Below are 17,018 nucleotides of genomic sequence, written 5' to 3'. Positions count from 1 at the left end.
CACACACACACACACACACACACACACACACACACACACATATCGCCTGCAGCCTGTCAGATGTATTACCGCTGTGTGTGTGTGTGTGTGTGTGTGTTACAGGGATACAGTTGCATGACATCATGGATTATACTATTTGTCTATGCGTCAAGCTGACTTCTGTAGCAGAAGGATGAGTTACAAAACACTGGTTGTGCTCCACTTCTCTTCAGATCATCATGATCATCATTCGCTTTGTGCTTTAAATACTGCCGTTTACTGAAATTAGCATTCATTTGTAGTCATTTAGTAAATGAAGCTTATTTGAAGTTTTTCAGGGACAAATATAAAGTAATTGGGTAAATGTATTCAATATATATCCAGGTCACATTTTAACCCAAAAAAGGTAATATATCACTGCTACCGTATAATAACATATATAGAAGGTGCACAGTGTCATTCACACAAACACTAAACACCATCACGGTAACACATAATGCAATAAACATTCATTTAACAACATTAGGTGTAACACACAACCCTCATATACAAAACTGATAAGAAAAAACTAAGAAGAAACATAGTTATTTCAACAAAAAAACATCAAATTTGAAATGTAACGCAGGTCTTTTTCACTTCCAAAAACAGTATACTACCGTAAAATTAATGTCCAATACATGTAATGTCATATACAGTTTTTCACCGTATACAGTAGGGGAATTTAACACACACTCTCTCTCTCTCACACACACACACACACACACTCTCTCACACACACACACACACACACACACACAAACATATGATTAAAGTCACACATGCCACAATCAGTCACGTGGGGGTTAATTTTCTCACAAACACACACAGAATTAGATTTTAGGATAGAAAGCATGAGAAAGAATATTCATTCCAGCATAGGAGTCATGGTTCGGTTTATCCTGGATAATATTTCATCTGCACATGTTCCTCAGAGCCGCAGCTGTTCTGAGGCCAGTTTAGTGAAGCAACCGCAAAATCAACAGATCTTAAAACAGAGACCGATTGTGATGCTGTGCGTTTAACCCAATATTTCTCCTTATTAGCCGTTTTCAAAGCATTCTGCTCTTTTTTTTAGGGTTAAATCAAGTACAAACATATGATTAAAGTCACACATGCCACAATCAGTCACGTGGGGGTTAATTTTCTCACAAACACACACAGAATTAGATTTTAGGATAGAAAGCATGAGAAAGAATATTCATTCCAGCATAGGAGTCATGGTTCGGTTTATCCTGGATAATATTTCATCTGCACATGTTCCTCAGAGCCGCAGCTGTTCTGAGGCCAGTTTAGTGAAGCAACCGCAAAATCAACAGATCTTAAAACAGAGTCCCAGGCCAATGCTGTGCGTTTAACCCAATATTTCTCCTTATTAGCCGTTTTTAAAGCATTTGCTCATTTTTTTAGGGTTAAATCAAGTACCATAGCATTGCCATATGCCAAATATATATATTTATGTTTTTTCTGGCCCAAAAATTATACAAAAAAAGCTAAATATATGTTGTAACAGTGAAGCTAAATGAAATAAATTTTTTGAAATTGGAAATATATTTAGTTTCAACTTTCATATAGCAAAATTCACAATCAATTTCAGGGGCAAGAAAACTAGATTTTGATTTAATAACACTTCATTTTTTTTACATATTGTGTATATACAGTATATATATATTAGAACATTGTAAAGTAAGATTTTTATTCAAATATGTTGTGTTCACACGTATTATAGACAAGTTTTTTCTTCAAATGTGACACGTGTAAATGAATTTTTTTTCCTTGGATTAAAACATACATATTTTAATGCAATTAAAAATATTTTAATTTTTAGAATATATTTCAAAAATATGTTTCAAATTATATTTTGTAACATATGCTAGCAAATACATGTTTGCCCTTTTTGTACATCCTGGAATACATTAAAAAATATATATATTTGAAAATATATATGCATTTTTATTTTTATTTGTTTTTGCCCTATGTAGGCTACCTTGGAGTACAATATTGATATGAATTATTATTAAGACTGGTATAGCAATCATGCTACTGCAACAATAGGCCTGCTATGTTGTTACCAGCTAGTACTTTTAAAGGGCAGAATCTGTGGCGACTAAACAGTTCAATAATTTGTCAAAAGGTATCATAACCTATCTATTAAATATCTACACGCTAATTATAGTAGGATTTTATGAAGCTATATATGGATATATGTTAAATCTACATAATTTTCTATGCCCTACAGATAATAAAGCAGCATTTCCCAATAGGTTTGGACGGTGTTTGGGGAAATGGTTACCGGTATTATATTTATTTTAGTCCAGGCTTCTGTAACCTAACCCTGGCCAGCGAAAATAATACTATGGTGAAGGCGTCGTGCTCACGCTGCTTGATAGCCAAACATATGCTATAAGAAAATATCAAATGTAAATAAATATTGTTAAAAACAAAAATATTTTTTTCTGTTAAAATCCTATTGGCCGAACGTGACATTGCGTCATTAATATTTATGAGCGTAGCCTTCAGCATAGAATCGCTTAACAGCGCCTTCCAGTCAAGTTGCGTCATTAATATTTATGAGCCAAGTCTTCACGGTTAAGCCCACTTAACAACAACCTCCAATCGGATGGGCCCGAGTGACGAATATAATTAATATTCATAAGACAAGCTCCCACAGATCGGCGAATTTGCTGCCGTTAACGGTCGATTCCTGTCCGCGTATTTTTACGTGGACTTCACGGCATTGCGTCACGTTGGTGAATTTGAAGAGATGCTACCGAGAGGCGCATCCGTCCGCTTATGATAAACATTACTTGAATTTGCGCGAACGTTGTTAAGGAATTAACGGTAACGAGGGGTTTAAAGACGCGATATCACCCGGTTCGCGCGGCTCGGGATGATCGGTGAGGCTCATGAACTCGCTCTTCCGTTCGATATCCGCACCATCCCGGGGTGTGACCGATAGACACGCCGCCGCTGAGCCCATGGCGGGTCCCGCATTCACCGGAGCGCACGGGAGCTGGATCACATCGCGGTTACGGGAGGACGCGTCATCTTCCTCATCGTTATCGTCGTCGTCGTCCGCAGAGAAACCGCGCAGACGGAGAGCCTTTAACCTGGTCAGACTGCGGCAGCACACCGCCCCCGGTAACAACAACACGCCGTTTGTGATCTCCGGCCACATCAAGCACATCTGCAGCAACTGCAGCCGCGGGAATGAGCTCCGGGACGGTGAGTGAGAGCCGCGCTGAACGGTGCTGGAGAATAAAACAGTCTGTAAAAAAATTAATTATTATTATAATCTTGGCCTAGTTCATTCTTAACCCTTTAACTTTCACCCCTAATAGGAGCTAATGAAAAAAAAAATAACTTTAAATTCTTATTAGTAGACGTCTGATAAATGTGGAGTACAAAACCTGCCAAAAGGGTCCATTTTTGGAAATTGAGATTTATGCATCAGCTGAAAGCTGAATAAATAAGCTTTCCATTGATGTATGGTTTGTTAGGATCGGACAATATTTGGCCGAGATACAACTATTTGAAAATCTGGAATCTGAGGGTGCAACAACAAAAAAAATCTAAATATTGAGAAAATCATCTTTAAAGTTGTTCAAATGAAGTTCTTAGCAATGCATATTACTAATCAAACATTAAGTTTTGATATATTTACGGTAGGAGATTTACTAAATATCTTCAAGGAACATGATCTTTACTTAATATCCTAATGATTTTTGGCATAAAAGAGAAATGTATAATTGTGACCCATACAATGTATTGTTGGCTATTGCTACAAATATCCCCCAGCGACTCAACACTGCTTCTGTGCTGCAGGGTCACAAATATCCTCAAGCATTTTTAATTTATGTTTTATATACCTGCTGACCTTTCAGTCTATGGTAAATCTCGATTTAAATCCAGAGAACTTTCCAGTTCTTTTCCAATAATAAACATTCCTTAATCTTTATTAGTAGGTCTTGGGACACATTTCATAACCTTCATAACCCAAAAAATAGTTTTAAACATCTGTTATATATATATATATATATATATAACCATTTGCTATATGATATGTCCTTTTACAGACATATCAACCGTACGGTCACGCAAAATATAGATGGGTTACTTTGCATAATATAACATATTTATATAAAATATTCTGTAAATACGAGCAAATAAAATGTATTATGCAATGTATTGTTCAGTAATGGCTGGAAATGTATGAATATTTATGTTTTGTATTAATATTTAGAATTAGAATGTTCATTTATTGCACTAATAGTAATGTTAGCAACTACTGTAGATACTGTAGTGTTACCTTGGTGTCGTATACAATGTAGCAATATTGAAAAATAATGTAAAAATGTAAATCCCTGACCATATACAGAGAAAAATTATATTTATTCACTGTGAAATACTGTATGGGTTTTGGAATTAAGAAATTACAATTATTTATCATATTCATTTAAGACATTGCACGTACTTTACTTTTACATTAAAGTGTAGTTATGATGTTTTTGTAAGTAAAAATATGAGTCACAGATTAATTTACAGTGAACAGCAGGATGTGATGCATCATATTCAATAAATATACGTTTTATATATAACATTTATGTAAAATAAAAATGATAGTTTAAATAGCATAGATAAATATATACATTACACAAGTTATATATAAGTATGAGATATTTTATGTTAATTTATAATTAAATATTAATGATATAATTTGTAGTTTTTGTGTTTAATATATGTTTATTAGGGATGTAACGATTCACTCAACTCACGATTCGAGTCACAATTTTTATTTTTTACAAAATTAGATTTAAGACAAATTATTAAATGTGTACTTTTATTATTGCTTGGACAAAATGCTGCACATTTCTTTGTGAAATTGAAATATAACACTATAATAATATACTAATATAGCACTTGCATATTGTTGGTCTTTTGATTGCTTCTCATTTGTAAGTCGCTTTGGATAAAAGCATCTGCTAAATAACACAATTTAAATATAATGTAAATAACAAAACTACATTGGAATTTTAAAACAAGCCCCAAATCAAATAAATAAGTAACACAAATAAAATAAATCTCTTCATATAAACAAACTAAGGCTTTGTCTGTGCTCTTAACGTTTAAAATTAGAGATTAAAATTAATCACGATCCAAACAAAGATGCTGCATACATGCAACACGAGCAGTTTTTAATCTAAATTAGATAGTATAATTTCGAAATTTGAAGCAAAAGCAGAATGTGTTGACTTCAGTTTTGTGAAACTATGCATAAAAAAATCTCAGCATGAAACCGAAACAGCAGACGAGCTGAACGAGACGCAGATGCACGCTCTGCCAGCAGGTGGCGCTTAAAGCCTTTTCTTGGTTTCCGCTGTAAACAAAGATGAACTTTAATATGCATTATACAGAGGCAAGATGAAAAGAAAAAATACCATCGAAAGCCAGTAAGTTCCCCTCAGACATGCATTCATATAAACTCCTACCCCTAACTGAATCGAGATTTGTTTAGCATCTCAACCGATTTGAATCGTCACATATTTAAATCGATTTTCAACCGGCTCGTGGTTAATCATTACATCCCTAATGTTTATTGCAATATTTATTTGCTGTGATTTGTAGAATTTTTGCTCAGTAGTATTGTTGATTTGTTATGTTATTATATTATTTAATGAACCATGTAATAGAGTTAATATGTTGGCATTGAACTTTTGGTAAATCCACATTTGATCATTTTGTTGTCTTATATTCATGCGTTCTGCGTCCCGGTTGTTAGTTTTTACCTGATGACCTACATTCATCGGTCAGATGTAGAGCTGAAGTGAACGTTCAGCCTCCTTCAGCAGAAAAACAAGCTTCATTCTTTCCTTTACCTGCTGACCTGTTTTAATGCACCAGCCTATTTTTACACCAGGGCCACGGACATTCGGGTGGCGGATGGATCCAGAAAGCTTCCCGTTTTCCCAGAGGAGGCTTCCAGTGATTTCAGAGCAGCTGTTGTGCTGTTTAGACCAGACGGATACAGTTAGAGTCGTTTTTGTTAGAGAATTAAATTGAGCTTTTATTCGAGCTATTTTAAATTTCATGGCATTCGCTTAACTACCGCATGTTGAAAGTCATTGTGCACCTAAAAATGAAAGTATGCTGAAAATGTGCACACCATCAGGCCATCAGGTTCTTCATCAGATTTGGAGAAATGTAGCATTGCATCAGTGTCTACGCAATGGATGCTCTGCAGTGAATGGGTGCCGTCAGAATGAGAGTCCAAACAGCTGATAAAAACATCACAAGTAATCCACAGCACTCCAGTCCATCAGTGAACATCTGGAGAAGACAAAAGCTGAAACTAATTCAGCATTAAGACGTTTTTAACTAAAATACGAGTTCATAATCCTCCAGAAAAAGGATTCCTCCAGTGAAAAAGTGGTCTGGTCTGAATCAGGAGAGAAATCTGCACAGTTTACAAGCCAAAACTAAACAAATATGTGGCTGGATTTTGATGTGAGAGACAACAGCAGATGCACTTTTTCACTGGAGGAAGCGTTGTTATTGTGATGTGTTTATCAGCTGGACTCTCATTCTGACGGCACCCATTCACTGCAGAGCATCCATTGCTGAGACACTGATGCAATGCTACATTTCTCCAATCTACTCATCTACATTTTGGATAGCCTGAGGGTGAGGAATTTTTCAGCAAATGTTAATTTTTGGGTAACTTTTTCTTTAATTTTCTTGCCATCATTTTCAAGTAAAAAACATAATATCCAAAATATAATTCCTGCTGATGTAATACAGCATTTGGACTCATAGTGAGCGCTTTCTCCACACTTTACACTCAGTAAGGGACCGTATTAGTCACTCTGTGAAATGAATAGTGGATTATTAGAGAGCAGATGTGCGCAGAAAGCTCTGGTTATGTGAAATATATCTGAAGATTACTCTTCTGGGGTGAGAAGATGGGATTAGAAATTTACACTTTATGCGTGCGACAGTCGTCTTCCCCCTTCTGAAGTTCCTTCATCTAAGAAAATGAATGTTAATATATGTCTTTGCCCTATTTTATTGAGTTACCAAATGGAGAAAGTAATAAAAACAAAAGATCGGAAAACTTGTGATCGGAGACAAACTGGAAAGGACACGAAAATATTCTGTTTTAGTCATTTCTCCTGAAGATTATTGAATAAGTTGCGTTAGTTTTTCCAGTTACTTGATCCTAAAGGTATTTGGTGGTTGCCGTGACATTTTTAATGCTTAGTTTCTTCTCTTTCAAAGCCATTTAAATTCTTTTGGCTCATTTACTCGATTTATGACCATTCAGGTTTCATTCAAGACCTTGACTTTTTACTGTACCTCTTATCGCAGCTTCTGGAAATGTTGACATTTTCTGTTGGATTTACTGGTTTGTTAAAGAAATAATTCACCCAGGAGTGAAAGTTACCCTCATGTTGTTTCTTTCATTCAGCCTGAGATGTTTTGATGAACATTTGAGGTCTGTTTTCACGCAATAAATGTGGATGTTGAGTTTTACTCTTAAAAAGCACAATAAAACACATCTGCTATTCCTATATAAACCCTATAGGGTATATATATTTATATATAAAAAAAATTCTAAATCATCAAAACTTTGTTGTCACACAATCCCCTCATGTCTTCTGTCGTCTGATTGATAGTTTAGAGTTTTTATCCAGTAAAAGCTGTTTTAGTGTAATTGTAGAAACGCTTCACGTGTCTTTCTGCGGTCAAATCTTGACTGATTTTGATCAAGTAAAGGTCAGAATAACTGCAGTAATATCTCCAGATGAACACTTACTGCACTGAAGCAGCTCAGCTTTACTTGATTCTCCATCAATCATGTTTTAGAGTCTCAAATCTGATCCTCAGGATCTTTTGAGGAGCGTTTGTTTCCAGAAGCTTTACTTTCACTGTTCCTCAGCGGAGGAATGATCTTCACAAGCCTCCAGAACATCTCACATCTTCTGAGGAGCCTTTATTTCTTCAGCTCTCAATCACTGCATTATATGTTTGGAGCATTTCAATCTCATCTTACTAAGACATATTATTGGAGATATAAAGCGACCGCTGATATTTAGAGCATTTTATGTCAGTATCTGCTCTACTGTTATAAACATATAATTGATGTGTATTACAAGCATCAGAATTTCATCACTTTTTGTCCGTATAAATATCATCATCCGCACCAATTTGCATATTTTTGCTCAGTTTGAGTCTGAATAAAATGAAGAAAAAAAAACAGACGCTTCTATCCAAAGCAAATGAAGACAATGGAAGCAATCAAAATCAACAAAAGAGCAATGATATGCAAGTGCTAAAAATCTGTAAAATAACAAAAAAAGTACTGGCAGCTCATTACACACAACATTATCCATTAATTTTACGGACATTTCTGTTAACTCTAAAACAATGCAATGAAGTGTAAAATTCAAAATACTGGTAAAACACCTGTAAAAAAATTAATACGGAAAACTTCCTTCAAATTATATACAATTTTATATATATATATATATATATATATATATATATATAAAATTAGATATTATATACAAATTATATAATACTAAATACAGTATATTGTTTTACAGATTCTTTTAGAGTGTATAACAAGTCTCAGCTTAACGCAGTACACATAGCAAGTTTTTTTAATTATATAATAAATAAAAAGAAAACAGATAGAATAGAAAAATAATAGAGCAAGCTAGTACATGAACATGAAAGTACTAGAACATAAAACACATATGCAAACTTTTTGTTTTAGATAGTGTCAGTAAACGGTTCCATTTCTAAAAATGAGGTTATTTTTGTTTCCCATATGTCAGGCTTTACAGGCTTACAAACGTCCCGTGTGTGTTTTGTGTGTTCAGCAGAGGGTGCCGAGCGTCTGGCGGCGATGCGCTCTGATTCGCTGGTTCCCGGGACGCACACGCCACCGATCCGCAGACGCAGCAAACTGGCCAGTCTGGGACGACTCTTCAAACCGTGGAAATGGAGAAAGAAAAAGAGCGACAAGTTCAAGCAGACGTCTGCAGGTACGAGACACGCACAGCAATCCACCTGCAGACGCACTGTTTTCATTTCTAAGCAGTTTCGTTGATGATTGGCAGTGCTGGAGAGGAAGATGTCAACGCGTCAGAGCAGAGAAGAGCTCATCAAGAGAGGCGTGCTGAAGGAAGTGTATGAGAAAGGTAAGAAAACAGCTTTTCTACTTTATCCGTTCAAGCAGACAGGAACTGAATGTTAGGGATGGGCTTAAAAATATATCACGATAACTTCTGGTATTTATTGCGATAACGATTCAGTGACGATAATTCAGGGAATCTTGTGCATCCTGTTTCTTTAGAGAAACGTATTATCTTTCCTATTTTTACCCAAAATAGGGTGTTGTGATCATTACTGAGTACACACTTAATGTAATGACTGTTTAATTCCTACTGGAAGCCAGAGGGCACCCTTGCGCAGAAACTTCACATGCATCGCAGAAGTAATAGAACTGATGACGCTCCAGGAAATCCCTAATATGAACAAAGGTATCCAGTTATCGCTGTAGCTGAATAAAACGCAGATAGAGAATTTTTAACTGGGGAAACTGACTATAAACATACTATTGCGACAATATATGGTTTAAATGTGTTCTTTAAGGAATCCTGGGTATTTTTATAAGGATAAAGTATATTTATAATGCAATGGTATTCGACATAGCCTGTATCACTGTATATAATACTATAAAATAGTATGATTTCTGCCGCATTCTGTGATATGAAACCACGTCTGGTCACAAAAAGAAGTTATTTCAAACTCTCGACTATGTTAAATTAAATCATGTCAATAAATGGTATCTTTGTTGGACAACAGGTTTGTAAACAGGCTCATACACATGCAAAACTGTATCGCACACACATGCTACTGTACTACATTTATTCAAGGCTCAGACCGATTTTTTGTCGCACTGTACAGCCCTAACCAAACCAGTTCCAGATTCTAGAAGTAGCTCATCCTTTAGCAATAACGTTATACTCTTCCTCAATTGCACATCCGCCTTCCACGATGTCGCTCTGCACGGTCGCACACAGAAATATGTCAACAACTAGACTTTATCGTTATTATCGCGGGAAGATTCATTCTTATCATGGGGAGAATTTTTACCGGTGTATTGCAAACGATAAGATAAAGATAAATAAGTGAGTGTGAACGTCTGGATCTGTGTGTCAGTAGATGAGGTCAGCGTCGACGGCGGCCGCATGTGTGTGAGTGATCTGGACAGACAGACGGTCATCAGTCCAGTGTCAGAGTCTGCAGACACCAGCGTCACAGCGACAGGTGCGTTACTGTCCACTTCTCATATTCTGCACGGTTTGACTTAGAATCTCACCAAAAACTGCCGTAGTTTAGTGTCTACTGATCATTTTTCACCTTCTACATAAAGCCATTTCTGATACTGTACCTTTAAGACATTTCACACTGATGTTTATTGGGATCAAGGTACTGAATGCGGAGTAGGTGTTGATATGCAAATGAGGGTGTTATATGTTAATGAGTAATTTTTGCTGTTTTGTTTCAAAAAATATTCTAGATGCACTTGAAGGTTTGGGAGTTCTTTTTAATAAAAAAGAGCAGTATATATTCAAATAAAAATAATTCTCTCTCTCTCTCTCTCTATATATATGTATATGTAATCTTACTTTACAATGTTATAAAATATATGCATATATATATATATACATATATATATGTGTGTGTGTGTGTGTGTCCCTGTTACACTTAATGTTGTCACATTTACCTGGTTAAATAAATATTACATAAAAAAGAGAACAAATATAATTCTATTTGTATTTTATTAATATTTTGTATTTTATTTCATATTTTTAATACTAATGATAAATTTCATAGTGTTTTTATGCATTTTTCTATTTATTCCAAAATAATAACTAAAGGCAGTAACAATTTGAACAATATTTTGGAAACAATTTACAATAATAATTAAGTTATTAAATAAATAATAATTAACACTAAGGATTCATTAGCTAAGAATAAACAATAGCCTAATTCTACAGCATTTATTAATTAGTTAATATTAATTTCAACATTTACTAATGCACTATTAAAATCAAAAGTTGTGTTTGTTAACATTAGTTTATGCACTCTGAACTAACATGAGCTAACACTAAACAACAGTAGGCCCTATTTGTATTAACAAATGTAAACAAAGATGAATAAATACTGTAATAAATGTAGTTAACACATTAAATGACACCTTATTGTAAAATGTTACCAATATTTTTTTATTTGTGAACTGATGTTCAGCTGTTCTTTTTAATAGTCAACTTATTTCGGGTCATCGTCATAAAAGCTCTGTAAACACTGCCACAGACACGAAGATATATCTTTCATTTCATCACGCTGAATGCTCATTAAAAACAGACGCAGTCATCACGCTTTCAGACCATTTCAAGTTTTATTTTGACGTGACACATAGCAGTGATATCTAAGCGGGAGTGTTGTTTACTTTATAATTAGTCAATAACGCCATCATTTGCTTCATTCTGACCGAGAGCTCGCACGAAAACAAGAGATTTATCACACGAACCAATCACATTCTATCATAACCGATCATATCCAATTATAGCGCGATGGAGGCATTGCCTCCTCTCACGTGACTTTCCCCATTCATTCTCAATTACAACCCAGAAAAGTCATGGCACGCTTTAGGGACTCTGTTGAAAGTCAATGGACTGAAGGGAGGCAAGCCTCCGCTGTAACTTTACCTGCGGGTGTCGCTGTTGGACAGTGTTACTTTATAAAAACGAGTGACTTTTAAACTTTTAACGCCATATTTAGTCATATTTGCGATTTATGTTTGTAATATCGATTATTTTGACATCCAGTTTTTTGAGGAGACACTGCCTTCCTTGCCTCTTGGGAAGGATCGTCACTGATGTATATGTATATTATAAGGGAAAGGAGAAAGAAATCAATACTTTTTTTTCATCAAGGATGCATTAAATTGATCAAAAGTGGCAGTAAAGACATTTATAATGTTACAGAAGGTTTCTATTTCAAATAAATGCTGTTCTTTTGAACTTTCTAGTCATCTGTGAATCCTGAAAAATAAAATGCATCACCGTTTCCACAAAAATATTAACTGTTTTCAACATTGATAATAATCAGAAATGTTTGTTGAGCAGCAAATCAGCATATTATACTGATTTCTGAAGATCATGTGACACTGAAGACGGGAGTAATGATGCTGAAAATACAGCAGCGTATCACAGAAATACATTACAGTTTAACAGATATTCACATAGAAAACAGCTATTTAAAATTTGAATAATATTTCACAGTTTTTACTGTATTTTTAATCAAATAAATGCAGCCTTGTTGAGCAGAAAATACTTCTTTCAAAAACACAACATTTTATGACCAGTAGTGTATAAAAAAGGTAAACATTTTCATTTTATTTATTATTTTACACTGTAAAAAAAAATCCGTAAAATTTACGGTAAAAAACCAACAGCTGTGGTTGTCGGAATTTTACCGTAAAAAATACGGTAGCAACGTTTTAGGTTTTAACTTAAATTTACAGTTAAATACCGTAATTTCATTAAATGATATAATGTTAATATACCAACCTATTGAAGTACTGAAATCTGTTTTGTATCTTTGTAATACACTGATAACCACCAAATGCAGGCGGTGATGAGAAAGTCACATGATGAACCAAAGCCCATCACAAGCAGCTTTTAAATAATAACATATATAGAAGCTGCACAGCGTCATTCACACAAACACTAAACACCATCACGGTAACACACATGAAACTGAAATAATGCAATAAACATTCATTTAACAACATTAGGTGTAAACGGTTATTCACTGTAAATTATACGGTCTTTTTCACTTCCAAAAACGGTATACTACCGTAAAATTAGTGTCCAATACATGTAATGTCTAATACAGTTTTTCACCGTATGGGGGACTTCAAGTAAATATTTTAGATCAAAGGAGTTTGGTTAAGAAATATTATTTATTAATGAATTTATTAATATTTTGAATTAGTTTTTAATTTCGTTGTGTCTTTGTCATCGTTATATGTATTTTTATCATACATGTTTCAGTTTTATTTGAATTATTTTTGTACATCAAGTTAAACTAGAAACCTGACTGAAATAAAATAAGTTTTTAGGGTTTATATATATATATATATACCTTTTTTTATACACTACTAGTCAAGAATCTTATTTTCACCAAGGCTGCATTTATTTGATTCAAAATACATTAAAACAGTGAAATACTACTAAAATTAAAAATAGCTGTTTTCTTTGTGAATATATTATATATATATAAGATGTATTATAATTTTCAGCATTCCTCCAGTCTTCAGTGTCACATGATCCTTCAGAAATCATTCTAATATGCTGATTTGCTGCTCAGTTATGGTTCTTTTTTTTTTAAATAGTAAAGTTGTCCCGTTGTCTCTCTGTGCTGCAGTGTCGTTCTCAGAGGTCCAGTCGTCTGGAGAAACTGTGGCGTGTCTCTCGGATCTCGTCCCAAAGCCATCTCAAGCCCCGCCCTCTGTGAAGCCCGTGCCGTTGCCTAGCGACAGCGCTGACATCACTCACGTGAGGCCGTCGTCGCTGAAGCAGCCTCCTGCCTTACTGCCGAAGCCATACAGCCGGATCCCCAACCATCTGACAGGTGAGGCCTGCGCCGCTCCTCCGTCTCCCACGAACATCAGCGCAGAGAACTAAACTCTGCCTGTTCTTCTCTTCAGAGACACTGGCCAGACTGTCGCCGCCTCTGCCTCCAAAGAAAGTGATGATCTGTGAGCCGGCGCCCTCGTTTCCCCTCAAATGCCTGCCATCCCAGGGCTCGCACACACACACACTCACACACACACACCCGCATCAGTACGCCACACTACCACTGTCACTGCATCCACCCAGCCGCATCATAGAGGAGCTCAACAAAACACTCGCGCTCACCATGCAGAGACTCGAGAGGTGAGGACACACACACACTCACTCACACACACACACATGTCTGGTTTGCTATCCTTGTGGGGACTCTCCATAGGCGTAATGGTTTTTATACTGTACAGACCGTATATTCTATTGCCCTACACCAACCCTACCCCTAAACCTACCCCTCACAGGAAACTTTCTGCATTTTTAGATTTTCAAAAAACTTAATTCTGTATGATTTATTAGCTTGTTTACCCGTGGGGACCTCAATTTAGGTCCCCACCGTGACACGAGTCCCCATGAGTCTGTGTGTATTCAGGTTTAAGTCCCCACCAGAATAGAAAAACAGGTACACTCTCTCACACACACACACACACACACACACACACACTAGGGCTGTCAAAAATTAATTTGAATTTTGCACTTAAATATTATCAATATTCTAATTTAAAAGGGATAATTTCAGTTGGGGGGGGGAAAGCTTTTTGCTTCTCTCCTGAGGCCACAAGAGGACGCATCGAGCAAAATATTACTAATGCACGTTTATTAAAGCAATAAAATAAAATGACTATCTGTGAAAAAGTGCATAATGTTCACAAACCAAATATAATACATTTTATATAATATAAAAAGTTGCTTAAACAATTATAAACAAAAGAGCATCATGTGTGTATAGTTTAATAGAAAACGACCGAAAACCCATCACAAAGAGTACTTTTTTTCATTTAAAAACATGAGATGCAGTGGAATGGATTTCAGTTGGGGGGAAAAGCTTTTTGCTTCTCTCCTGAGGCCACAAGAGGACGCATCGAGCAAAATATTACTAATGCACGTTTATTAAAGCAATAAAATAAAATGACTATCTGTGAAAAAGTGCATAATGTTCACAAACCAAATATAATACATTTTATATAATATAAAAAGTTGCTTAAACAATTATAAACAAAAGAGCATCATGTGTGTATAGTTTAATAGAAAACGACCGAAAACCCATCACAAAGAGTACTTTTTTTCATTTAAAAACATGATGCAGTGGAATGGAAAAAAACACCATAAAGTCTCGAGACATGTTTTTTAAAAGTTGAACTTATGGCTTTCTAAACATGCGGCTCTCTTGTGCGAGACGCGAGTGCAAAGGTGATAGATGTCCCTCTAGAAAATGCAATAAATATGCGTTCTGTGTGAACGGCTTGGTTTCGGTTTTGACGTAAACAACGTCTTCTCCACACTGATGTTCTCTTTTTCCACAATATTTTGAATGAACAATGTAGCAGCGCCGCATCTTGTGGGTTCAACTGGATAAGCTAAAAAAAACATTAAAAAGCAATGACACTTACATCGTCATCGCATTTAGTGCGATTTCATGTGATTCATGCGCAACGCTTTGAATTAGAATGTGGATTTTTATTTGACAGCCCTAAAACACACAAACACACACACGTTTACGCGCTATGTAAATGGGCAAATGCTGCTCTATTATTCTATTCTATGTTTTATTCAATCAAGTTAAGTCACATTTATTTCTGTAGCGCTTTGTATTATGCAGATTGTGTCAAAGCCACTTCAAAGTAAATAAACAGGAAAATAACTATTAATGTAAAATTCTTCACTTATTAATTTGAGTTTTAAATCAGCTGTACAGAAGACAGTAGTGTCATTTCAGCTCATTTCAGTTCAATGTTGATTCAGTTCAGTTCAATAATGCAAATTGTCATTATCCACATCATCTCAGTTCAAATTTTTTGTATTGTTCAAATTCTATTACCGTCCATACTTCTATTTACTATACATTTTATATAACTTATTTAATTATTTTATGTAACTAATTATAAATACTTAATATAACCAAATCCTCACAGAAATATGTCTGCATTTGTAGAATTAAAAAAAGCTAGTTTCAGTGTGTTTAGATACATTTTTAAAGAGATCATTTTCATATGAATATTTCAGTACTATTTCTAGTGCTCATAGTTAGGGTTACTCCTATCACAGTGTTATTTTAGTATCATTGATATGCTATTATAGTTTTTGTTAATATTTTGAAATACATTTTTTTTTCTTAGGAAAACTTCTAGTAATTTTGTTGTTGTTTTTGTTAGTCTGCATAGTTTTTTATAAATTTTTGTTTATTAGTTTTGTTTAAATATTTTAGGTATTTTAGTACTTCAGATTAAATGAAAATGGGAAATGTTGCTTTTATTATATTTTATTTCAGTTTAAATTTTTTGTTATGCTTCATTATCTAATTAAAATGAAGTTGAAATCAAATCAAATATAAATATTATTAAAAACTAAGGCAACATTTCTTCATGTAGTTTAAGTTGAAGCACTAAAAACTGAACTGAAGCACAAACTGAAAATAAAATGACAAACTAAACTAAAACTGAAATAAAAATAAATATAACCTACAGAGTAATTAAAAAAAAGGAATAAAAACGACAAACACGTAACAAAATCCTTAAAATATAACAAATTAAAATAAAAACAGAAAACATAAAAATACAAGCTAATTCAAAATATTAATAAGAACTATAATGGTATATAAATAATACTAAAATAACTGTGTGTGTGTGTGTGTGTGTAGCTCTGTACTGCAGGCGGTGCCATCTGTCCTGATGGAGACGGAAGCGGAGAAGGAGAACAGAGATTCAATGCACCAAACCAACACACACACACTCATCACACACACCTTCAGCACGCACGAGGAAGAGGACGAGGAAGAGGAGGATGACGACGACTCGCTGTTTACAAGTACGAGATCTGGCGGGAAATACAACATGTGACTCGTGTGTGTGTTTATGTGAAATTAATCTGTGTGTGTGTGTGCAGGTACGCTTGCTTTAAGGATTTTACGGAAAGATTCGCTGGCGATCAAACTGAGCAATCGCCCGTCGAAGAGAGAACTGGAGGATAAAAACATCCTACCCATGATGACCGACCAGGAGCGGCTGGAGTCCAGACAGCAGATCGGCACCAAACTCACCCGGTGAGGAGACACACACACACACAAACACACTCACTCACTCA

The 17,018-nt window shown here is 35.1% G+C and overlaps 1 protein-coding gene across 4 annotated transcripts in view; it reads left to right on the top strand.

Annotated features, from left to right (window-relative positions):
- The window catches only part of phactr1 (phosphatase and actin regulator 1), a 20,304-nt gene extending 3,307 nt beyond the window's left edge, over positions 1-16,997 (top strand). Inside the window, exons 1-8 of one of the 4 annotated variants that reach the window (XM_016252618.1) lie at positions 2,697-3,240; positions 8,901-9,062; positions 9,138-9,218; positions 10,246-10,350; positions 13,519-13,725; positions 13,802-14,030; positions 16,576-16,742; positions 16,821-16,997. In XM_016252618.1, coding sequence (XP_016108104.1) covers positions 2,922-3,240; positions 8,901-9,062; positions 9,138-9,218; positions 10,246-10,350; positions 13,519-13,725; positions 13,802-14,030; positions 16,576-16,742; positions 16,821-16,981 — 1,431 coding nt within the window. In that variant the 5' untranslated portion in view covers positions 2,697-2,921 and the 3' untranslated portion in view covers positions 16,982-16,997. Of the gene's footprint in view, positions 1-2,696; positions 3,241-8,897; positions 9,063-9,137; positions 9,219-10,245; positions 10,351-13,518; positions 13,726-13,801; positions 14,031-16,575; positions 16,743-16,820 lie in introns of those variants that run through there. The other 3 variants (XM_016252617.1, XM_016252620.1, XM_016252619.1) reach the window with 3 other exon arrangements.
- The last annotated feature ends 21 nt before the right edge of the window (positions 16,998-17,018 follow it).

The sequence above is a fragment of the Sinocyclocheilus grahami genome, unplaced genomic scaffold (genome assembly GCF_001515645.1).
Source record: "Sinocyclocheilus grahami isolate Dianchi unplaced genomic scaffold, SAMN03320097.WGS_v1.1 scaffold1122.1, whole genome shotgun sequence".
Lineage (NCBI taxonomy): Eukaryota > Metazoa > Chordata > Actinopteri > Cypriniformes > Cyprinidae > Sinocyclocheilus > Sinocyclocheilus grahami.
The sequence above is the reverse complement of the archived record's forward strand: the minus strand, read 5'-3'. Positions and strand labels throughout refer to the sequence as shown.